A 25,248-nucleotide genomic window follows, 5' to 3' on the forward strand; every position below is an offset into this window, starting at 1 on the left:
CACATTGCAGCAAAAACCTTCTGAATGTGGGCTGCGTTGTGCTTCTTGGAGCTGTTATGTGCACAGGTGATGGGTTATGCGCCATCTCTCTTCCATACTTTGTCTCTCGCAGCCCATCTCCCAAATTCGCTTTCTTTTCTCCTAGTTGGGCTCTAAGAACAGGTCTTGAGCTGGGTTGAAGTGCCATGGGGTGCCACCTACGTGGAATTAGGTTTGAGGGGCCCAGGTTGCTCACCCCTAGTTTAAAGAAGTGGGTCTGTATTATTATTTTTTGGTACCCTAACGATCTGACTGGGCTGCCCCAGCAACTATGGCTGCCATCGTAAACACACTTACTCAGGAGTAGAGGTCTTCTGTTTATTCCCACTGATGACTGTGGCATATTCAAGACCGACCAATTTATTATGACACATTTGTGGACTAGAGTCCATTCATCTGATGAAGTGGACTTTAAGTCCTCAAAGGCTTTACAGTCAAACCTCGGTTCCCAAACGCCTCTGTTTTGGAACGTTTCTGCTCCCGAGTGCCAAAAACCCAGAAGTAAGTGTTCCAGTTTTCGAACATTTTTCGGAAGCCGAATGTCCAATGCGGCTTCCACTTGAGTGCAGCCAATCAGAAGCCGGGCCTCGGTTTTCGAACATTTCGGAAGCCGAATGGATTACATTCAACAACCGAGGTTTGACTGTACAAGACTGTCACTGCAACAGACCAACAAACGCTACCCCTCTGAATATTATTGCTTATAGTAGCATTTCTCCACCCTGTGATCCTTAAAAGAGAGTTGTATCACACTGAAAAGATATCAACAAGTAATATAAACCCAATATTTTTAAATTGTAGTATTCGGACCTTTGTGGGGGGGACAGTACCTCTGTCAAGTGCTCAGCTGTGTTCATATATTCCTTCTCACCTACCCCCAAATTGCAGAACAAAGAATACAAGCTCCTGACTGAACAGTTCTCCGCAGCCGCCACTTCTCATTCCACCGAGATAGAAAAGCTGAAGAAGGAGCTGCAACGATATCAGCGGAAGAAGGGAGACGCCAACCAGCTTGCAAGCTTGCAGGAAGAGATTGACTCTCTCCGGTTGGCCCTGGAGAAGGCTCACGGGGAAAGAAAGATAGTAGAAGACACCTATACAAAGGAGAAAGATGTGCTCCGAAAGGTAATGCTCCCCAGGATTTGCCAGACTTTCCGTATCGCAGTGTCAAAACCTTGGACACACTTTCTGAAAGCTTGCTGGCTGGTTTTGCATTTCTCGCGATTACAGTTTCTGCATCCATCTGCAAGGTCCACTGGCATTTCTCGAGGCAGATTTGCACTGCCAAATTCTTCCTTGCAGTTGCATACATGACTACCTAGGAAAAGGTTACTGTGAAACCAGACTGTCCACTCAGGGAGAAGGCAGACACCTCCATAATCTTAGCTCACCTTTGGGGTGGGGTATGAGATGGCTGCTGGTTCTGTATTTACAGCTCGTATGTCTTTGAAAATGCCTTTCCGTGCATTTTGGTGTTTGTACATGAAGAGTCAGGGGCCCAGTCAGCTGGCAGTTCTTCCCTGAACCTTTTGATGTGATAATACTGAGTGTTTGCACACCAGGACTTCATTTATTGCAAACTGGTGTTGCAAATGGGTTGCTGTTTATCTGTGGGTTGTTTCCTGCTAGGTAGTGCTCAGAGTAGCTCTATGGAAATTAATGGACCTGTTTAATATTGAACACAAACCTATGCAACCAAAAAGGCTACATACGTGGTTCTTTCTCTTGATACAACTCCTGCTGTTCATAAGAAACTACCGTATTTTTTGCTCTAAAAGACGCACTAGACCACAAGATGCACCTAGTTTTTGGAGGAGGAAAACAAGAAAAAAAATATTCTGAATCTCAGAAGCCAGAACAGCAAGAGGGATCGCTGCACAGTGAAAGCAGCAATCCCTCTTGCTGTTCTGGCTTCTGTTGATAGCTGTGCAGCCTGCATTCGCTCCATAAGACGCACACACATTTCCCTTTACTTTTTAGGAGCGAAAAAGTGAGTCTTATAGAGCAAAAAATACGGTACATTTTGTGCTCAGGACCGCATCCTGTGGGCTTGTTTGTTTGTTTTTGTCTTGCTGTGGTATTACACTCTGCAAACAGCCCTGGGCTTATGTAGCTACTTGCTTCTTTGGGCTGAATAGATTTGTTAAACCCAGAAGCTTGTGCAGTGCAGTTGTCCTAGGTGGGCACTGGGCATCGCCATACCATGCTGGTCTTCCATTATTGTGTGAGAGACCAGAGGCTGTAATGGGATCTGGCAAACTTCCTAATTTCTCAGGCTCTAGGAACACCCCTGCTTTCCCAGTTGCCATTCTAGATGTGGCCTGGCTTTTTCTGTGCACACAGCAGAACGAAGTGATCAAAAGGGGAGAACTACTTCAGATTGCAGTTTGGGGAAATACATAAAAAACAACAACCCTGCTTCTGCTTGTAAAACTCTTTGCAAGTAGAAAAGTAGCATGCCAGAAAGACAACTAGACTGTATAAACTCTCTCTCAAAAGGGGAGCTGACTTCGCTTTGCTTGGGGAAGCTTTCGAAAGCAGGAAGCCCCACTCTACAAGTTTAGTGCTCTTATCAACATATTCTATTGCTTATTATAAGTAGATCAGGTCTACCTCTCACGTTTTCTGGTGGATAGGTTTGCTCCAAAAGAGGTGGTTCCTTGTGGGCCAGGGTGACAGAGTTCTTCTCTGTCCTTCTAGGTTAGGCAGCAACACACACAATATTTGAAGGGGAAAATACATATAATAGTTTTTTGTGATGCCACAGGCATGTGCCCCAGGTAGCTGCTTTGTTGCCAGTCCCCCTGTTCACTGTAGAAGATGATCCACTGCAGAAAACTTTGGCTGTTTTTCTAGGTGACTGTTTCGTTTGCAGCAATGCACACGAAACAAACAGACCTAACAGCTGTGTTCAGAACTAATGCTCCAAAGATACTTTGGAGAGATCATTTCATAAATGAGCTGTTCTAATTTTGTTGCATTAGGGCTTTTTGGCTCCCCCTCGCCCTCCAGTTTTCATGCACATTGAATAACGCCTTACAAAAGCCATTTGAACTTTTCTTGTAATAAACTGCTTGCTTCCCACTGGCCCCTGTTATCCATTTAGGGTTTGGCTTTTTAAATGTCATGTGCACTTATTGATAAAATACCTCTGCAGTTTCCTGCCTGCCAAGAAAACTGGGGAATGGTTATATGAACGTAGATAAGAATTAGGCTGCTGTATGGATGAATGAGGCTTAGCAGGCATGTATTGTTGGCCTTGCTAGGATGGCAAAAAAAAAAAAAATCTTTATTATTCTGATGTATAAAGCCTTCTTTCTCCAGCAGCTCAGAATCCACGTACACGCTCTGTGTAGCAATTTTCCAAATTATAGCTGTTCTGTTCCGAGTTGCAATTGTGTAGACTGAGAGGAACACCACAGTGAAATTTGGGGTGCCAGCCTGCAGCCTTGTCCATGTGCAGCCCAACCAAGCCAATATTTCATGCCCTAAAAGCAATTCAGCAAAGTAAGACTGCTGTGGCTAAATAGAACGACCTTGTGTGCGACATGTCAGTGTCCCCTATTTTGCCAGTATTGGCTCTGGGATATGAGAAGCATTCAAGTTACACTGAGCCTTTTCCTCTCTGTTTTACTTCTCTTTTTTCTTCTCTTTTTTTTACCCTCAGACAATATGATCCGAGGTGTTTTTATTAATGTTATGTGAAAGACTAATTGCACTGTGGCAAAGGGGGGAGGGGGGACAAGACATCAGGAATATCCACTGGAGTCTAGCAGTGGCATGAATTCATTGCATCAGAATCACTGAGGAGGTATCTCAGATTCACGTCAAGTTTAGTTTGGGGTGGGTTCTTCGCTTAGACATTCTTTCTCTTTCTTTAACACGAGGTTAAAAAACTCTCCTCAGAGTCTTCACCATGACCTACAGAGCCGTCTCAAGGTTTTTTCATGTCTGAGGCATAAGGTCCAAGTTTGCCTTAGACAGCAAACACTGTTTATACTAAACATTAAGACGTGGGTGGCACTGTGGGTTAAACCAGAAAGCCTAGGGCTTGCCAATCAGAAAGTCGGCGGTTCAAATCCCTATGATGGGGTGAGCTCCCGTTGCTCGGTCCTTGATACTGCCCACCTAGCAGTTTCAAAGCACGTCAAAGTGCAAGTACATAAATAGGTACCACTCCAGTGGGAAGGTAAACAGCGTTTTCATGCGCTGCTCTGATTCGCCAGAAGCGGCTTAGTCATGCTGGCCTCATGACCCAGAAGCTGTAGGCTGGCTCCCTTGGCCAATAAAGTGAGATGAGCGCCGCAACCCCAGAGTCGGTCATGACTAGACCTAATGGTCAGGGGTCCCTTTACCCTTTACCTTAAGAATGTAAGAATAGTCCGCTGGATCAGGCCAGTGGCCAATCTAGACCAGCATCCTGTTCTCACAGTGGCCAACCAGATGCCGATGGAAAACTTGCTAAAAGAAACTGAGCTCAACATTATTCTCCCTGCTTGTGAGTTCCATCAACTGCTCTTCCCACTCACAGCAGAAGCAGAACACAGTCATCGTGTCTTGTGGGGAGAATTGCTCTTGTGCTCATGTTTTGCTTCCTGTTTTTCTACTGGCATGTGGCTGGCCACTGTGAGAACACGATACTGGACTATCTTCCTTCATGTCCTTTTTGTGATTTTGCCAATGACTTGGGGGGTGGGTGGACTTTAAAATATCTCAACGACATTTGTGTCTGGATTTTCACTTTTTGAAATATGGCAACCCCAACTGACCTGGCCCAGCAGGCTGTTCTTATGTCTACTAGCCATTGATTTATACCAAAGTTTGTGCATTCTTTTTAAAAAATGCTCCTTAGAGTAGGCTTTTTAAAAAGCAAGCCTTTCACTGTTGTGTATCATTATTCTAGCGATCGAAGGAGGACAAAAAACCGGTTTGGCTATAAAAGCCAGCCAGGTGAAACTCTGTCGCTCCACGGAGTTAACTGACCTTGAGTTACATTGTGGGACAGTAATATTGCTCTCCTGCTTTCTCCTCAGCGGATATCGGACTTGGAAGAGGAGAATGCGCTGCTGAAGCAGGAAAAAGAGGAGCTGAACAACAAAATTCTGTGTCAGTCGGAAGGTAAGGAGGAGCAGAACCTTTGGTTTTATTTAACGCTGGAGATAAACCGGGCAGGCAGCTTTGCTTTTGTTTGTTCCTTGTGTTATGAGCCCTTTCTCCCTTAGTGCTAGTTGTGATTGATAAGCAGAAATGTACTAATCTTCTGGGACGCGGGTGGCGCTGTGGGTTAAACCACAGAGCCTAGTGCTTGCCGATCAGAAGGTTGGCGGTTCGAATCCCCGCAACGGGGTGAGCTCCCGTTGCTCGGTCCCTGCTCCTGCCAACCTAGCAGTGAGATATGAGAACTAGTGTAACTCCCATAGCTCTACTGAGTTAGGCCCCATCTGCATTGCGCATTTAAAGCAGTACCATACCACTTTAAACCAACATGGCTTTTGAAAAGAATCCTAGGAATAATAGTTTAAGTCTGCCGAGACTTGTTAGGAGACTCTTATTCCCCACACAGAGCTACAATTCCCAGAGTCCCCTCGGAAGAAGGCTGTTAAACCACTCTTGGAATTACAGCTCTGTGGAACGAGTAAGAGTCTCCTAATGACTCTCAGCTTCCTTAACAAGCTACAGTTCCCAGAATTCTTTGGGGGCCAGTCATGACCCTAAAGGAAAAAAGGATGGGGGGGGCCAGAGGAGGTAAAAAGCAAACTCCAGCACCTGTTTTTTAAATTATGGTTCTGAAAACAGCTAGCTGGTGTGGAGAAAGTTGGGACGCGGGTGGCACTGTGGGTTAAACCACAGAGCCTAGGATTTGCCGATCCCGAAGGTCGGCAGTTCAAATCCCTGCGACAGGGTGAGCTCCCGTTGCTCGGTCTCTGCTGCTGCCAACCTAGCAGTTCGAAAGCACACCAAAGTGCAAGTAGATAAATAGGTACCGCTCCGGCGGGAAGGTAAACGGCGTTTCCGTGCGCTGCTCTGGTTCACCAGAAGCGGCTTAGTCATGCTGGCCACATGACCCGGAAGCTGTATGCCGGCTCCCTCGGCCAATAAAGCGAGATGAGCGCTGCAACCCCAGAGTCAGCCACGACTGGACCTAATGGTCAGGGGTCCCTTTACCTTTACCTTACTAATCTTCTAACAGTTCCACTTCGCCTCCCTCCCAAAGACATTGTTGGAATAGTTTTCAGGGAAGTGAGACAGCAGGAGGGGAAGCTGATTTAATTAAGCGTGGAATAAAAAAAAGGTTTCCACACATGCGCACAAATTCCCCAATCTTCAGTTACATTTTTGGGGATCTAATCAGAGGAACTGTAAAGGGAAATAACTCGACAGTGTCAGCAAAGAAGTGGTGTTCAGACAGCAGTATTTGCACTGCAACAAAGGGCCTCTTTAACATAACAAGGCACCATGAATGGATCTTTTTAAAAACTGACTTAGACACTGGCAAGCTGAGAGAGAAAACAGGCTGGGAAAACCATAATGTGCGTGAGGAATGCAAGCGCTCAGTAAATACCTTTGTTATCTAATGGGTTGTACAAGCTTTATCGTTTTGACAGAGGGCTTTCTTTCATTTTTAGAGCTGTCACCCTAAAGAAACGTTGCTTGATGGATCAGATGAGTACTGTCTGATCCATGACTAGGAACAAACATAGGAAACTGCCTCGGTGCACCTTGAGGCTTTTCCACACTTCCTAGGCTCAGATTCGAGCAGTTTTCTGTTTGTCCTGCCACTTTCCTTAGGAAAACTCACTGTTTACTCCTGAATTGGAACAAACATCAGTCATAAATTATACACTACTTGATTTTTTTTAATAAAAAAAAAACAACCCTCTGAGCAGTTTACAAAAGATAAAACAGTAAAGTCAAGAAAAAAGTAACAACCCTACTTTAAAACATACAAAAGGGGAAAACACCAAAGTAGATTAAGATTGCCTCAGCTTTCTAAGCATCCAAAACAGGCACCGAAAAGAGTACAGTAAAGGCGCCTGTTTGATCTCAAGAATCAGGGAGTTCCAAAGGGCAGGGGCTGCCACACTGAATGACCGGGTTCCTACAAATGCAGAACAGGTATTGCGTGGCACCTGTAGCAGTGCTGCTCGTGCCAATCGAAGTGGTTGAGTGGGCACGTGTGAGGTAGGACTATCTCATAGGTAAACTGGTCCCAAGTTGCTAAGGGCTTTAAATATTAACAGTAACATCTTGAACATGACCCAGTAGCAAATGGGGAACCAGATCTCTGAGCACAGTGGTAATATGCTGACAAGGTCTCACTCCTGTCAGCAGTCATGCTGCAGCATTCTGCTCTAACTATTCAGCTTCTGGATCAAGCATGAGGGAATCTTCTTCAGGCCTCTTATTTATTTCAGAAGCCAGCAACATATACCAGTACAGTGGTACCTCGGGTTACAGACGCTTCAGGTTACATATGCTTCAGGTTACAGACTCCACTAAACCAGAAATAGTGCTTCAGGTTAAGAACTTTGCTTCAGGATGAGAACAGAAATTGTGCGGCGGCGCAGCAGCGGGAGGATCCATTAGCTGAAGTGGTGCTTCAGGTTAAGAACAGTTTCAGGTTAAGAACGGACCTCCGGAACAAATTAAGTACTTAACCCGAGGTACCACTGTATGTGTAAGACTGTAAGGCCAGTCCTCACCAACCTAGTTACCTCCAGATGTTTGGGAGAGCCTGAATCGGTGCTATTTTTCTGGAAAAAAGGTGCCGGAGCTCACCACTTCAGTAAAAATTCAATAGTTAAACATGTCAAATTTGTCTTCTTTTTGTTCGGTAAGATGAGTTTGCACAAAATGCCGTCAAGGAAAATCTGCTGACGAAGAAGGAGCTGGAAGAGGAGAGAGTTCGCTATCAGAATCTTGTGCAGGAGTATTCGAGGCTGGAGCAGAGATATGACAACTTAAGGGATGAAATGGCTATCATAAAGGTAATGGGATGCTATGATAGGAGCAGATAGTATTCCGTCAACTGCGATAAGTTCGCTGGCTATATTTTGGGAAGCGCTTCCAACCACAGCAAATACCTGTGTGTTCTCTTTGAGCTGACAGAAATAATTAGTGCTAAGCAATATCCCGTGAACATAATAGATTTATGTGAGATATGAGAACTAGTGTAACTCCCGTAGCTCTACTGAGTTAGGCGCCATCTGCATTGCACATTTAAAGCAGTACCATACCACTTTAAACCAACATGGCTTTCGAAAAGAATCCTAGGAATAGTAGTTTGTTAAGTCTGCCGAGACTTGTTAGGAGACTCCTATTCCCCACACAGAGCTACAATTCCCAGAGTCCCCTCGGAAGAAGGCTGGACTGTTAAACCACTCTTGGAATTACAGCTCTGTGGAACGAGTAAGAGTCTCCTAATGACGCTCAGCTTCCTTAACAAGCTACAGTTCCCAGAATTCTTTGGGGGCGAGTCGTGACCCTAAAGGAAAAAAGGATGGGGGGGGGGAGAGGAGGTAAAAAGCAAACTCCGGCACCTGATTTTAAAATTATGGTTCTGAAAACAGCTAGCTGGTGTGGAGAAAGTTGGGGCACGGGTGGCACTGTGGGTTAAACCACAGAGCCTAGGATTTGCTGATCAGAAGGTCAGCAGTTCAAATCCCTGCGACGGGGTGAGCTCCCGTTGCTCGGTCTCTGCTGCTGCCAACCTAGCAGTTCGAAAGCACGTCAAAGTGCAAGGAGATAAATAGGAACCACTCCGGTGGGAAGGTAAATGGCGTTTCCGTGTGCTGCTCTGGTTCGCCAGAAGCGGCTTAGTCATGCTGGCCACATGACCCGGAAGCTGTACGGCGGCTCCCTTGGCCAATAAAGCGAGATGAGCGCCGCAACCCCAGAGTCAGTCACGACTGGACCTAATGGTCAGGGGTCCCTTTACCTTTATGGAGAAAGTTAATGTACCCTTGATGGTGTGGTAGCTGCCAGGTGATTGTTGACGAAGAGCTGGAGAAAGCTGGTCGCTACAAAACCTGTGCAATAGTCTCCTTCCCTTCTCTCCCTCTGTTCTGCAATCTGTTAGAACAGCTGCCCGCAGGTGGTAGTTGGGTAACTTTAATACTGTCATCTCTTTCCATAGCAGACCCCAGGACACAGAAGAAATCCATCGAACCAGAGCAGCCTGGAATCAGACTCCAATTACCCGTCAATTTCTACATCTGAGGTTGGGGATACTGAGGATGCCATCCAGCAAGTGGAGGTATGAAAGTTCAATTCAAACAGGGTTTGGGGGCAGGGGGTTTTTAAGCGGGTCCCTGCATGGTCACCGGAGTGCCATGACTTTCTCTGAATGAGGCGGATTGAGTAGAGATGTGGTTTTGAAATGTGACTATTAAGTTTTCTTGTGCTGCTGGAAAGCCAACACTAATTATGTAGGGAGCAGCAGATGTCAAAACCTCAGCCTCACATTGAGAAAGTCGCACTGTTTATATCTTTAATTAGGCAATTAAAGAGGATTAATTTTTAAACGCACGCTTTTAGTTAACAGTTAGGGCTGTACACGGAGAGCATTAAGTAACGATAATTAAAAAGAAAGCGAGTGGTTAATAATGCATTTATATAACATATTTTCCTTTCAAAAGGCTTCTGAGCGCCTTTCCAACCCTCCTGAGGACTGGCTTTAGGCACTCCTATTGTGTTTTCGGAGAGATTTCCAGCCTCCCTGGTACACTTTCAGCATAACCAACATTTTAAAGTACATTAGGGCACAAGGCATTAATGTATCTATCCGTGCAGCATGCAGACTTGGTGGAGAATTCAGAGCGACACTCCGAAGGCTTCCTTGTGCTCTCCAAAAGGGCTAATAGAACAAAATCCCAAGGTTCCTGGAAGAGCATTTGAGGAGCCATAAAGGGTAAAGTGGACCCCTGACCATTGGGTCCAGTCGTGACCGACTCTGGGGTTGTGGCGCTCATCTCGCTTTATTGGCCGAGGGAGCTGGCTCCCTCGGCCAGTAAAGCACCCAACCTAGGTGGGGAGGGGATGGTTAGATGCTTCCAGGTGGGAGTAGGTGCTTAACATCTGCAACAGCTGCCCAGTGATTTTTCTCCTATAAATGCTTTCCTTTGGCTGAGGGGGTAATAACCTCAGAGAGGACTTGGGGAGATCCAGGGTCAAATTCTTGCTTGGCCTTCAAGCTCACCAGTAAGGTAAAGGTAAAGGGACCCCTGACCATGAGGTCCACTCATGACCGACTCTGGGGTTGCGACACTTATCTCGCTTTATTGGCCGAGGGAGCCGGCGTACAGCTTCCGGGTCATGTGACCAGCATGACTAAGCCACTTCTGGTGAACCAGAGCAGCGCATGGAAACGCCGTTTACCTTCCCGTCGGAGCGATACCTATTTATCTACTTGCACTTTGATGTATTTTCAAACTCCTAGGTTGGCAGGAGCAGGGACCGAGCAACGGGAGCTCACCCCATCGTGGGCATTCGAACCGCCGACCTTCTGATCAGCAAGTCCTAGGCTCTGTGGTTTAACCCACAGCGCCACCCGCGTCCCTTGAGGGGCCATAGGACAGGCTATATTTCTCTCTCAGCCCCCAGAGAGGGAGGTCCGTGGGTGAAGAAGCCTCCCCGTTGTGGGCACAGAGCCTGCTGCCACCCTTCGCACTCCACCATCAGTAACAGCAAGGAGTTACCAGGTGGTAACTCCAGCGAGTGGGGGGCTGGGTGCAAAGCCCTCGCATTCCCCCAACATCTCCCCAAATTGTGTCCTTAGTCCTGGAGCCATCACACTGATTTCCCCTCCCTTTTGGGACCAAAGAGAGAGGAAATATGAAAATGAATGAATGGTCAAGAAAGAAGGCCCCCACCTTCCACCATGCCAGCAGGACTCCAGCAGGGTTTTGGATTGGCCAGATTTCTGTCTCCATTTCTGCCCGCTCCATCCTTGTAAGATTAATCTGCCTAGGATGTTAAGAATGTGTTGAACTGAAGTAATGAGTGCAAGGGCTAAGGCCAATATTTTCAACCACTTAGAGTAGATAAAATGCGTACAGCTGGCATGTCCGGTGGCAGAGGTTATGATTGAAGGGCTCTGTGGCCGGCGTGTTAGGGGTCTAGAGTGAAAAGCAAAATGGAATGGAGGCCAGACTACCGCTGTTATGGATTTGTCTGTTACGGATTTTCTTGTGGCCTTTAGTCACTTCACCTCTCGGTGCTGCCATTTCTCTCCCTGTTAAATGGGTGTGTTTAGGATCGTTAGTTACCTGACCATGAGAGCTAAGAAGCCGAAGATGGATTTGTGAAATTGCTTTATCTCTTTGGATTAAGTGCAAAGTGTCAAGGCCTCTGACACCAGTAGAAGCTGCTGATTAAGAGCTTGCACATCTCAGGTTTTTCTCTGAGCCAGTGTGGTGTAGTGGTTAAGAGCGGTGGACTCGTAATCTGGTGAACTGGGTTCGCGTCTCTGCTCCTCCACATGCAGCTGCTGGGTGACCTTGGGCCAGTCACACTTCTGTGAAGTCTCTCAGCCCCACTCACCTCACAGAGTGTTTGTTGTGGGGGAGGAAGGGAAAGGAGAATGTTAGCCGCTTTGAGACTCCTTAGGGTAGTGATGGAGCAGGAAATCAAATCCAAACTCTTCTTCTCTCTTTCTGTCCTGGCTTGGATGCATTGCATCCACAGAGCCACCTTCATTCCTTATATATGTGGTAGACGAGAACTAGTGGTGCAATCTGTGCTGGAAACATCCTGCACAAAAGCTTGTGCAATTTGGCTGCTTCCACAGTGCACATTTACTGTCGAATAGCCACACGTCATTAACTCATTTTTTACAGGGCATCTGCATGATGTTGTGATCAAAATATCCCCCTCCTGTGTTTTCTCTGCTCAGCTAGATTCCCCCCCCCCCCAGACCTCATAAAATCTGGAGCATCTGTGTAATCCAGCTGTAGAGGAGTCCTCATGCAGCTGTTCAGTAGGCTGTTTGTCCAGTTATTTATTGTTCTATTTATAATTTATTTTTATTTCTACCGTATACTTCAGCCAGCCAGACCATGGGGTGGTTTACCAGTAACCAATCCATCAAATAAACACATCTCAGAAAATACAACAGTAAAATACAAAAGTGGAAATAAAACATTATAAAAACTCCACCTCGTTTTTATGTCCTACATGACTTCCATCACAGTGGTACCTTGGTTGTTGAACGGCTTGGCTCCCGAACAAATTGGTACCCAAACGCCGCAAACCCAGAAGTGTGTGTTTGCAAACATTTTTTTGGAAGCCAAATGTCCGACACAGCTTCTGCGGCTTCCGATTGAGTGCAGGAAGCTCCTACAGCCAGTCAGAAGCCGTGCCTTGGTTTTCGAACAGTTCCGGGAGTCGAACGGACTCCCAGAACGGATTAAATTCGACAACCAAGGTACCACTGTATTACTCCTCAAAGCCTAATTTAATAAAAACACATTATAGAATCAGAAATGTAGAGTTGGAAGGGACTCCATTGGTCATCCAGGTCAACCCCATGCAATGTAGGAATCTCAGCTAGATCATACACCAGAAGTTTACTAATGAAGAAGGTGATTGAACTGGCAAAGGGAGCGAGTTCCAGTTAGGATGCCATTGCAGAGAAGGCCCTGCCCTGTGCCACTGTAGAAAGTATCTCCCCCATGAGTGGGATCACCAGCAGGGCCCTTCCCTCACTGACCACACGTGCCAATACATATTGAGAGAGGCACTCTTTCTAGTATGTGGCTCCCAATAAATTTTGGGCTTTATATAGACTAGTGCCAGAATCTGGCCTGTTAGCGTATCGACAGTCAGTGCAGGTCCAAAAGGAGTGGTGCTCCATTATTCCATTGTGTGGTCACATACAACAATCTTGCTGGCACTTTCTCCCAACAGCTGCAGCTTCTGGATTGCCTTCATGGATAGCTTTGTGTAGAGTGCTCTGCAGTCTTCCAAATGTGATGTCACCAGGACATGGTTAATTGCAGGGTTATCCACTCTTACCTTTCCTCTGCTCTTTCCAGATATGGTCACAATCTAAAGTTCTGTGTTCAAGCATCCTCCTCCTCCTCCTCCTCCTCCTCCTCCTTCTTTTGCGCTGGATCTTTCCCTGTAAAAACCTGCTCTTTAAAGCTCAATCAGAGCAAACATCAATCTACGGGAAACCTGAACTGGCATTTGCTTCAATTCAGTGGGAAAGAGCAGGGAAAGCTCAGTGCAAAAACAAACAGTCACTTGGACAGAGCTTTTAAGCATGGATCTCTGCTTGGAAAGAAAGAGGCAAAAGGGAAGTTTGGATACGTCCTGTGGCCAGCCTGTCTCTGGTCCAAGAACAGCATATTTGGTGAACGGGTTATGGCCCGTATAGATTTCCTCTAGCCATTTCCCCCAGCTCTCCTCTTTAGGGATCAGCTCTTTCCAAATAGCATTGCCTTTATATTCATTTATTTTCCCTCCCTCGCCTTAATTTGGGTGAGAGGGAGCAACCATGATCGGATGTGCAGCAAGGAGAGGGAGAGAGTATTTAGCACCTTCTATCCCCCCTCAAGGGACGTGGATAGCGCTGTGGGTTAAACCACAGAGCCTAGGACTTGCCGATCAGAAGGTCAGCGGTTCGAATCCCTGCGACGGGGTGAGCTCCCGTTGCTCGGTCCCTACTCCTACCAACCTAGCAGTTCGAAAGCACATCAAAGTGCAAGTAGATAAATAGGTACCACACCAGCGGGAAGGTAAACGGCGTTTCCGTGCACTGCTCTGGCTTGCCAGAAGCGTCTTAGTCATGCTGGCCACATGACCCGGAAGCTGTACGACGGCTCCCTCAGCCAATAAAGCGAGATGAGCACCACAACCCCAGAGTCAGCCACAACTGGACCTAATAGTCAGGGGTCCCTTTACCTTTACCTTATATGTTTGGGAGTGAAGAAAGGGGCTGTCCACTTGGCTGCAGAATCTTATTTAGATTCCAAAGCTGCTATTCCAGTTCAAAGCAGAACACCAGTGACTGAGCGCCTGCCACATGGACCGCATCTGGAATAACCCTTCTTTGGACGGGAGAGAAGTGCTTCCTTGGCTTCCTGTTGAGAAGATTGTTGAAGCAGCCACCTCACGTTCCTTTTCCAATGCACTGTATTTACTCAAAGCTCTCAGGTGTTGCTGAAAGGCTCCTGGTGACCTGCTGTATAATGCATGTTCCTGCGGCGCCTCCAGGCCATTAAGGTTACTCCCCGCGCTTACCTCTCATTCTCCTCTTCCGTCACAGGAGGTTGGCATGGAGAAGGCAGCCATGGACATGACCCTCTTCCTAAAGCTTCAGAAGAGAGTGCGGGAACTCGAACAGGAGAGGAAGAAGCTGCAAAGCCAGCTGGAGAAGAGAGAAAATGAAAGCAAAAAACCCCAGGTAGAAAATGTCACTTTGCTGCTACTACCCACATTGGTTTTCAAATCTATAACAGGCATTCCTGGGAAAACTTTAAAGCATGTGTTGCGGATCCAAGGCTCAAACTAGACACTGCATTAAATACATGCAGGGATGGTTTTTTTATGTGAAGATATACAAGAAAATGTAACCCCTCCCCCTGTGGTCAGAAGTGGTTCAGTCCTAGGAATTCTGTTCTGTAATAATAATAATAACAACAACTGTTATTGTTACAGATAGGTAGCCGTGTTGGTCTGCCATGGTCAAAACAAAATAAAAAAATTCCTTCCAGTAGCACCTTAAAGACCAACTGAGTTAGTTCTAGGTATGAGCTTTCGTGTGCATGCACACTTCTTCTTATTGTTACTGTTATTGTTAATAAATTTATTTGTACACTGCCCATCTGGCTGGGTTTCCCTAGCCACTCTGGGCAGCTTCCAACAAAGATTAAAAATACATTAAAATGTCAGACATTAAAAACTTCCCTAAATAGGGATGCCTTCAGGTGTCTTCTAAATGTCAGGTAGTTGTTTATCTCTTTGACATCTGATGGGAGGGCATTCCACAGGGCGGGCGCCACCACCAAGAAGGCCCTCTGCCTGGTTCCCTGTAGCTTGGCTTCTTGCAGTGAGGGAAGCGCCAGAAGGCCCTCGGAGCTGGACCTCAGTGTCTAGGCAGAACGATGGGGGTGGAGACGCTCCTTTAGATATACTGGGCCGGGGCCGTTTAAGAGAACTTTAAAGCAGGTTCCCATGAACGTTTTGCTTAGATGGGTGACTGGGATTTTACCTTTGTTCAGAAATACTTTGTAAATCTACCCTTCGACTCAAAGGTATTCACTTCATCTTTGTGTCCTGTTGACACCCAAAACATCAGCGATCCTAAGGTCTAACCATCACACTTAAAACAAAACAAATTCCTTCCAGTAGCACCTTAAAGACCAACTAAGTCAGTTCTTGGTATGAGCTTTCGTGTGCATGCACACTTCTTCAGATATATCTGAAGAAGTGTGCATGCACACGAAAGCTCATACCAAGAACTGACTTAGTTGGTCTTTAAGGTGCTACTGGAAGGAATTTGTTTTGTTTTGACTATGGCAGACCAACACGGCTACCTATCTATAACTGGAACTATGGAAGGCATCACACTTAAGTTAGAAATCCATGCATAATTATGATGCTTTAGTCTATCGCTGCCGGCCTCTGCCTGAGGACAGGCTTTGCAATCATCGGGCTGCACAATCAATGCTGAAATGATTTATCTCACTGTATAGTTAATTGGCCTGGCAATGACTCTGTTCATGAGCTGTCATGAATCCAAAGTATCATCGATTCCATTTCCCCCAGACCTGTGGGAAATTTCGATTCTGAAGAAGTAGTGAAAAGGCATCATTGACGTGAACATCCTTGCCTATTGTGCTGTGGGTGTTCCGGCATTTTACTAAAATGCAACCTGTTAACAAAAGGAAGTATGCAAGTTATCCTCCTAGGATGGGGACATGTTTAGGCACAGAGAGTTATGCTTTGGCAACCCCAGCTAAATTGCGAGATCCAGTTTTGTTCAGCAGAAAGTGTCCGGCTGCAAATTTCCAGGGGATTTTGGGTTGAGGTTGGCTGCGATCAGGGCAGCAGCTGGGAAAGGGACCATCTCCATGCAGCTCTGCTTGCACAGAGTCCTCTTTCTCCTTTCCACCAGATCCATCTGTGGCACGAGCTCAGCCGTCACCCCTGCCACACTCTTGACTTGGTTTCACAGCAGTTGAGGTTCTGAATGTCAGACACAGGATTTCACAGGTTGACTCTGAGCAAGATTTCTGGGGGGACATTTTTGGTAGAGCATGTGCTTCTCGTGCAGAAGATCTGAGGTTCAGCCCCTGCCATTTCTGGTTATATGAGGATTGGCTAGTAGACGATAGTGGTAAAGGGTATGCCTTGCATGCAGAAGGTCTCAGGTTTAATCCCCAGTGTCTCTAAATAGGGCTGGGATAGACCTATCTCTGAAACCTCAGAGACCTGGTGCCTGTCAGTGTAGACAACATTTAGCTGGATGGACCTTTGTTCTTACTCGGTATAAGGAAGATTCCTAAGTCAGTTATTTACTACTACTACTAGGTAAAGGTAAAGGGACCCCTGACCATTAGGTCCAGTTGTGGCCGACTCTGGGGTTGCGGCGCTCATCTCACTTTATTGGTCGAGGGAGCCAGCGTACAGCTTCCGGGTCATGTGGCCAGCATGACTAAGCCGCTTCTGGCGAACCAGAGCAGCGCACGGAAACACTGTTTACCTTCCCGCTGGAGCGGTACCTATTTATCTACTTGCACTTTGACGTGCTTTCTAACTGCTAGGTTGGCAGGAGCAGGGACCGAGCAACGGGAGCTCACCCCATCGCGGGGATTCAAACCGCCTACCTTCTGATTGGCAAGTCCTAGGCTCTGTGGTTTAACCCACAGCGCCACCCACGTCCCACTACTACTACTACTACTACTACTACTACTACTACTATTAATTTTAGTAATAATTAAATTTGTATACCGCCCTTTATCCAAAGATCTCAGAGTCGGCCACAGCATAAAAATGCAGAAGAAAACTATAAAGTACATAATAAGAACAAGAACAAACCAAACCAATAACACCCCCTCTCACAGGCCCCCATTTATGAACCAGTTGTAATAATCTCCAGAGGGGTAGCTATGTTAATTTGTTGAGGCAAAAACAAAAGAGCCTTTCAATGCTAGACCAGCAATTTAATTATGTAAGCATTCATGGACTGGCATTTCATAAGACAGCCTCTAGTCCACAGAAGCTCAATGAAGTAATAGTTAACTTTGGGGCAGAATGGGGAAGAAGATTTGAGTAAAAGTCTCTTCAATACTTTATCATAGATGCACTTCTGTGTCATTCAACGTCCCCTGTCAGTTTCCAGAAGCCCCAACAAACTGGTCCATCCACAAAATTACTGGTTGTATGGAGCTAGCTTTGTTTGCTCTGTTAAGACCAAACTAGATATGACATTTCGTCTCACGGCTTGCCCTGATGCACTTGATATTTAAACAAAAAATAGTTAGTGCAGGAAATGGGGAACCAAATTGGGATCCACGATATGGGTGAGGAGAGCATTAGTCCTTTGCAGTGTTAGAAACTGAGATATGAAAGCTGGGAGCTAAATGGCACCTTAAACCTAGGTTATGGGCACAACAATGGAATGTTTAGGTGTTTTTTTTAATAACAAGATTACAAAGCTGAAAATGAATGAACTGCAGCTAAAATATTATGTTTATTTTTCACATGGTCTAGTCCTTCCCCTGCCCACCCCCCTAATATTCTGAAGAGGGTCTCTTATCTAGTCTTCAGAGAGTAGCTGGAAGTGGGGAGGCAGAAAAAAGTCCTCGTTTCCTTCCACTCTGCAGTTTTAATCTGAAATCTTAGGCGCAGTACTGTGCCCGGAGCTCAGAAACTGCTCACAAAATGCACCTAGAACAATGGGAGTTTCAAACACTGGTCCTTTGCTCTCGGCGCTGCTGTCTTGGTCAGAATTGCCTGCCCCCTCCACTTGCATATGATATTTGAAGTGGGAGGAAAACTCTCACCTGGGGCTTGAAAGGGCAGGGTCTTTACCTAAGAGCTGAAGAAGAGTCCTGCTGGATCCAGTTAAAGACATCTGGATCAGGTGCCTGGTCCAGCATCCTGTGGCCAACCAGATGCGTTTTGGAAAGCCTGTAAGCTTTGTGCCTCTTAACCAGTAGAAGCGGGTTGAAAAAGGGACAGCACTTGCTTCTCGCTTGTTTATCCGGTCACAGAAAGGCAGCTGCCTTTTAAGTATGTATTATGGATGGCCCCCGTCAAGTCTCCCTCCAGCCACCAGTTTCTTGTCTCTTTTTCAGTCGCTGATAATACCCTTCAGAGAGTTCTCTTTCTGAAAAGTTCTGCTTGCCCCGCAAATGAACAAGTTCTCTTGTGTTTCTGAGGCAGAAAGGACAATCATTTATTTAAAAGAAGGCTCATCACGACCCAGAGTCCTTGTAGGATAACACTGCCACTTCTTTCTGCAATTCATTTTTTATTACTTTTTATAAAAACAAAAGCAGCAACCCAAAGCCGAAAGAAAAATAGCCTGCATATTCCATGTACTTTGATGCAAAGCAGCGACTGGAGACCACACAGTGACATGGAATGCTCTCTCTCCCATGCGCAGCTTTTAAACATCCCCATTTCCAAAATTAATGGTCTTCCAAGCACTGTGGAATCACTGGCGATTGGACCATAGTGCACTCTTGTTTAATTCCTCTCATGTTTCCTTTTTAAGTAGGGTTGCAGCTGGTTCCAGCACCCCCACATTTTTTTACCCTCACAACAATTTAAAAATTATTATTGTATTTCCACACCCTCATGCTTTCCTCAAAGGAGCGCAAGGTAGCATTCATGGTCCTCTCCCTTCCCATTTTATTCTCACAATCCTGTGAGGTAGGTTCATCCGAGAGACAGTGATTGGCCCAAGGTCACCCAGTGAGTTTCATGGCTAGGTGTGGATCTGAACCTTGCTCTCCCAGATGCTACTCAAACCACTACATCATGATAGGCAACAACCCTCTGAGGTGGGGTGGGCTGAGAGGGAGAACTGACTCAAGGTTGCTTAATGAGCTTATCTGGGGTTGGATTCAGGTCTCCATGGTCTTTGTTTGTCATTCTGCTCACTATCCCACAACTGCTCTCATATTACCAAATCTCAACATTTGCCAAGAAGTGGGCACATTCAGTGCAGCCCAAGTACAAAAAATACTTTGCTTCTCCAAGTATTCATTGTTTCATTCATTCATTCATTCATTCATACGTACTGGCTACCAGTACGCTTCCGAGCACAATTCAAAGTGTTGGTGCTGACCTTTAAAGGCCTAAATGGTCCAGTATACCTGAAGGAGCATCTCCACCCCCATTGTTCTGCCCGGACACTGAGGTCCAGTGCCGAGGGCCTTCTGGCGGTTCCCTCGCTGTGAGAAGCCAAGTTACAGGGAACCAGGCAGAGGGCCTTCTCGGTAGTGGCACCCGCCCTGTGGAACGCCCTCCCACCAGATGTCAAAGAGAAAAATAACTACCAAACTTTTAGAAGACATCTCAAGGCAGCCCTGTTTAGGGAAGCTTTTAATGTTTAATAGGTTATTGTATTTTAGTGTTTGTTGGAAGCCGCCCAGAGTGGCTGGGGAAACCCAGCCAGATGGGCGGGGTATAAATAATAAATTATTATTATTATCATTATTATTCTTGTTTGAACTCCCCATAGTTTTCTATCTAAAGCCAGGGCTGAGAAGCCATTCTGTTGGGATTGAGAGGTGATGAGCAGGAATTCAGTCTTTCATAGAATTGTAGAATTGCAGAGTTGGAAAGGACCCTGAAAATAATCTAGCCCAACTCCCTACAATGCAGGAATCTCAGCTAGAGTATCCATGACAGATGGCCATCCAACCTCTGCTCCAAAACCTCCATTGAAGGAGAGTCCACCACCTTCCAAGGGGGTCCTTTCCACTGGTCCCCACCAGTCGACATTTTTATTCCAAGAGTCTTGAACAAACACTGTTAAGACTCCCAGGTCAGACTTGTTCACTGCCCTGAACAACTTCCACTCCTGCTAGCTACAGATGACTGCCTTAAAGAAACATGGCAAGTGCCTGATAGCTGACCTTTGCTGCTGATGCCATTCCTTAGTATCCTGTGGAAGAGATGTCTGCATGCTGCCCTCGGGCAATCTCTACACTTTGGGAAGATATGACGAGTCGCTTCAACCCTCTATCTACTGTTTTATTTTTTGCAGGCTCAGAGGCCTGTGCTAGCGACAGAGATTCCTCCCTCCCCTGTCCAGTAGCATCATTTTACCTCTTTTGCCATCTACGCATGGAAGAACAGAATCAGCAAATAGGATACAGATAAATAATACAGACGCTAGGAGAAGAGAGAAAAGGGATTCCCTCTGCGTGTGCCCCTGTTTTACCATCCCATTGTTTTTCTCTTTCCTCTCATCTGATTCTATGTTTACTAAACACCCTTCGCTCTTTCAGCTTTTCTTTCTTGGCCAAATTGCTCTGCCAGTAAACAACAGATTTTGTAAGGTGACCCAGAGCTGCAATCAAAAAGCCTAACCGCTGTAGCCTGTTGTCAAATCAAATCTCTCTCTTTCTCTCTCCTTAATCCATCCAGGTAATTGAAATGAAGAACGAAATGGATTTGGACCGCGATACGGATCTAGCGTACAACAGTCTGAAGGTAAAAGAAATTTGCAGGCCAGGGATATATTTTTTTTCCTCTTCACCCACCTCAGGCGCTAAAAAGCTGCAAGAGCTTTGCTGATACCAGTCTCTATAAATCTGCATGACGGGTACACCAAAATATGCCTTAACTATTTACAGTCACATGGTCTTCCTTTCCATGCTCAGCTTTCTGTCCCCTTTTCATTTGGTTATGACAAAGAGAGGCGTCTTGTTGGTTCACAGCTTGGCCCCACTGACTGACTCAGCGATCTTATGCCACAATGTGCTCTGAGCCCTATAAATTCTCTAATTGGGGTGTTCTTGGGACTCCCCAAGTCCTTGGATGAGCACTGCAGGGACTTCAGAGCCCCCCTCTGCCTGTTAGGTCTGGTTCAGATGTGGCAGGTGGTGAGCTGGCAAAACTCTGCTTTTGCTATCAATGAGTTTCTGGGCTCAGTTCAAATTGTTGGTTGAAGGACTGTGTCCTCCTGTCCACCTCTGGTAGAGTTGTGCTTCTTCTGGGGTAGTTTGTCCACCTTTGGTAGTTTGTCCCTTCCCTGCCCTCAGCTATCACCTGCGGTTCCTAGAAGCTGTCAGCATGCGGCAGCAGCCACACCCTGGGAATGACTTTGACTGACCAGCCAAACCAGGTGAGGGGAGCCAATGGGTCTCAAATCCTTGGTGATTTAGGGACTTCTCCTGCATGCGGGTGGCGCTGTGGGTTAAACCACAGAGCCTAGGATTTGCCGATCAGAAGGTTGGCGGTTCGAATCCCCGTGACGGGGTGAGCTCCCGTTTCTCAGTCCCTGCTCCTGCCAACCTAGGAGTTCGAAAGCACGTCAAAGTGCAAGTAGATAAATAGGTACCACTCCGGTGGGAAGGTAAATGGCGTTTCCGCGCACTGCTCTGGTTCACCAGAAGCGGCTTAGTCATGCTGGCCACATGAACCGGAAGCTGTACACCGGCTCCCTCAGCCAGTAAAGCAAGATGAGTGCCGCAACCCCAGAGTCAGCCATGACTCGACCTAATGGTCAGGGGTCCCTTTACCTTTACCTTTTACCTGCACGCAAACAGCCTCCAGTGGATTGAGTGGACAAGACCAAAGTGGGTCCAGCAGTCAAGAAGGCAGTTTCTGCATGTGCTGTAGAGGGAAGTGGGGGGGGGGGATAGATGGGGCTCATCAACCTGGGAAGGTAGCCCACTAGAAGAAGGAAAACTCTGATCCTAAACCTCTGCTGGCTTGAGGGATGTCTTTGGGAGAAGAAAAGGCTAAGGAGTAAACACAGCACAAATCAGGAGTGGAGTCCCTAAGAGCGTTGGATGGCGCCTTGTTTACCTCCTTCTGACAACTCCTGCAGCCAAGCTGGTACCCAATGTCTTGCTCGGCTTTTCTTTGGACCACATCAGTGAGACCAAGAGGTGGGTCTTGTCGTCTGGGCAGCCCAGGACCTTCAACCACACTGCCCAGGCTTGCGTCCCGGGGAGGTCACCTTGGTGCTGCTAACACGGAGGTTTGACTTCATCCCCAGAAGTGCACTCTATTGTCTCTCAAGACAGATGGATGCCAGCCACAACCTTGAGGCGGTTGTTAGAGATGCCCTATGATGGATGCCCCTGTTTTTTGAAGATTCACACATTATTTTATTTAGTACATTTATATCCCACCTTTCTTATATCATGGGACTTAAGTCAGCATATATAAGAGATTCCCCTGCAGTAGCCTATCCAAACACTGACCATGCCTGAATTTGCTTTCCTGTCTTACTCTGCTGTGTAAGGCACAAGGTCGGGACGCGGGTGGCGCTGTGGGTTAAACCACGGAGCCTAGGGCTTGCCGATCAGAAGGTTGGCAGTTCGAATCCCCGCGACGGGGTGAGCTCCCATTGCTCTGTCCCTGCTCCTGCCAACCTAGCCATTCGAAAGCACGTCAAAGTGCAAGTAGATAAATAGGTACCGCTCCAGGCAGGAAGGTAAACGGCGTTTCCATGCGCTGCTCTGGTTTGCCAGAAGTGGCTTAGTCATGCTGCCCACATGACCCAGAAGCTGTACGCCAATAAAGCAAGATGAGCGCTGCAACCCCAGAGTTGGTCATGACTGGACCCAATGGTCGGGGTCCCTTTACCTTTACCTAAGGCACAAGGTGTAAGTGAGCACTGCATTTTCTTCAGGCTAACAATTTTCTGAGCATCAAGGAAATACAGTGATACCTCTGGTTACGTACTTAATTCACTCCGGAGGTCTGTTCTTAACCTGAAACTGTTTTTAACCTGAAGCACCACTTCAGCCAGTGGGGCCTGCCGTGCCGCTGCTGTGCAATTTCTGTTCTCATCCTGAAGCAAAGTTCTTAATCCGAGGTACTATTTCTGGGTTAGCGGAGTCTGTAACCTGAAGCGTCTGTAACCCGAGGTACCACTGTATACATATACTACCAATTCCTTTCCCTCCTGTCACCTCCCTTTGGCAATGTAGTGCATTTCTTAAGTCATCTTCTACCAATTTTCCTATCTGTGTGCAAAATTATTTACAGATGGTGTTGACATAAATAGAATTTGTTCTTTCTTCTCTTTCTCCGCACCTCCACCCCTTTTTCTTGCTCCAGTAAGAGGTTTTAAAAGAAATTGTTGCATTTTGGACTTCTTTTTGTATGTTAGGCTCATGATTAATGTGTGAGCTGTTCGCAACTTGAAGATAAATCTTTAATGTGCATCAACTGCAACCATTTATTTTTCGGGCACCCAAAGGAGGTGGGAAAAAAAGAAGATTCTTAGCAATTTTTGGTCATTCTGGAACAGTTTCCCTTAGAAACAGTAAATATACTGGGGTTTTTTAAAAAAGTTATTTATTTAATAACTGTGTTTATAGGCAGCATAATAATTCATGTTTTCTTGGCAGCTCACAAAAAATAGTTAATGGTAGATAATACCATAATATGCAGGCCTCCTTCAAGAGAGTTCGTGTTTCGTTCACCATCCTCCTTTATGTGCATGCAAAATATAAAATGGGAAGCTTCTGTCTCGCAGATAGGACCGCAGCTCCCCATAAAACAATTGGAACAAAGAATGGAGTTTAGGGCAAGAGGAGATTTGGGGCTAAATATAGATCGGTACTGGAAGCAGATTCAGGCATTCTTAATAAAAGCCAATGTTCTGCTTCTGAATGCTTGATTCTTTTATTTATTTATTAAAACAATTTATATGTCACCTAACTACAGTAGTCCCTAAGTGGTTTACAAAGATGTAAAGTAAAAAAATCAGTTAAAACTGTAAAATCGAATTTCAGTTAAAATGCTGGTATAATAATAACAATAATAAAAGTATTCAGTAGGCACCGAAAGTCCAGTTCAGCTGTTCTGACCTCAAGTGGAATGGCTCCTGGTGAATATGAGTATAGAATCATAAAACCATAGAATTGTAGAGTTGGAAAAAACTCTGAGGGTCATCCATTCCAATCCCGTGCAAAGCAGGAATCTCAAGTAGATCATAATGGCCAAAGACCACCCAACCTCTGGTTAAAAACCTCCAAGGAAGGAGAATCCACAACCCCCCAAGGGAGTCTGTTTCACTGTCTGAAAGCTTTTAGTGTCATAACTGTTCTTCCTTTTGTTTAGTCAGAATTGCCTTTCTTGTAACTTGAAGCCATAGGTTCGGGTCCTAGCCTCCAGAGCAGGAGAAAACAAGCTTGCTCCCTCTTCCATGTGACAGCCCATGAGATATTCGAAGATGACTATCATATCTCCTGTCAGTCTCCTGTTTTCCAGGCTAAACATACCCAACTTCCTCAACTGTTCCTCATAAGCAGTGGCGTAGCGTGGGGGGTGCAGGGGGGGCCGGCCGCACCGGGCGCAACATCTGGGGGTTAGGGAAATCCATGGGTTAGGGGGCGCAAATCCACGGGTTAGGGGGCGCAAATCCATGGGTTAGGGGGCGCAAATTACTTGCCTTGCCCCGGGTGCTGATAACCCACGCTACGCCACTGCTCATAAGGCTTGATTTCCAGACCCTTGATCATCTTAGTTGCCCTCCTCTGGAAATGTTCTAGCCTGTCAACATCCTTCTTAAATTGTGGTACACAGTATTCCAGGTCTCCATCAACTGATGCCTCTGGACCAGGCCCAAGGGTAGCCCAGCCTACAGCATGTTCCAATAACCGAGTCTTGAGGTTACCAAAGCATGGATAACTGTGGCCAGCCTTTCCCTGTCCAAGAACGACCATAGCCGATGTATCAGCCATAGGTGGTAAAATACACTCCTAAAGAAATTTTGTGAAAACTTTTTTTTATCACATGCTGATATGAAAATGTGGAGAACTGAATTTAAGTTTGGAAAAATGAGAAACTGAGAGAAAACAAAATTTGCAGATTCACCATCCCTACTCTAAATAAATATTTGGCCACTGACTCCATTGAGGGCAGAGCAGGAAGGATATTCCCCCACTCCCAGCTAAGGCCCTAGGAACACCTAAATTGTGGGAAAAACAAGATTCAGGACAAACCTCAAAGGCCTCTTTTTTCTCTGTAGTTGCGATTTAATTTATAGTGTACTCATTAAAA

At 46.2% G+C, this 25,248-nt stretch overlaps 1 protein-coding gene across 3 annotated transcripts in view; it reads left to right on the plus strand.

The window, feature by feature from the left end:
* MYO5B (myosin VB) overlaps positions 1-25,248 on the plus strand; it is a 296,838-nt gene that overhangs the window by 231,879 nt on the left and 39,711 nt on the right. For all 3 annotated transcript variants that reach the window (XM_081881337.1, XM_081881338.1, XM_081881339.1), the window contains exons 22-27: positions 928-1,164; positions 5,073-5,157; positions 7,879-8,027; positions 9,176-9,295; positions 14,309-14,446; positions 20,650-20,715. In XM_081881337.1, coding sequence (XP_081737463.1) covers positions 928-1,164; positions 5,073-5,157; positions 7,879-8,027; positions 9,176-9,295; positions 14,309-14,446; positions 20,650-20,715 — 795 coding nt within the window. The remainder of the gene's footprint in view (positions 1-927; positions 1,165-5,072; positions 5,158-7,878; positions 8,028-9,175; positions 9,296-14,308; positions 14,447-20,649; positions 20,716-25,248) is intronic.

The sequence above is a fragment of the Podarcis erhardii genome (assembly GCF_964252035.2).
Source record: "Podarcis erhardii genome assembly, chromosome: 11".
NCBI classification, from domain to species: domain Eukaryota; kingdom Metazoa; phylum Chordata; class Lepidosauria; order Squamata; family Lacertidae; genus Podarcis; species Podarcis erhardii.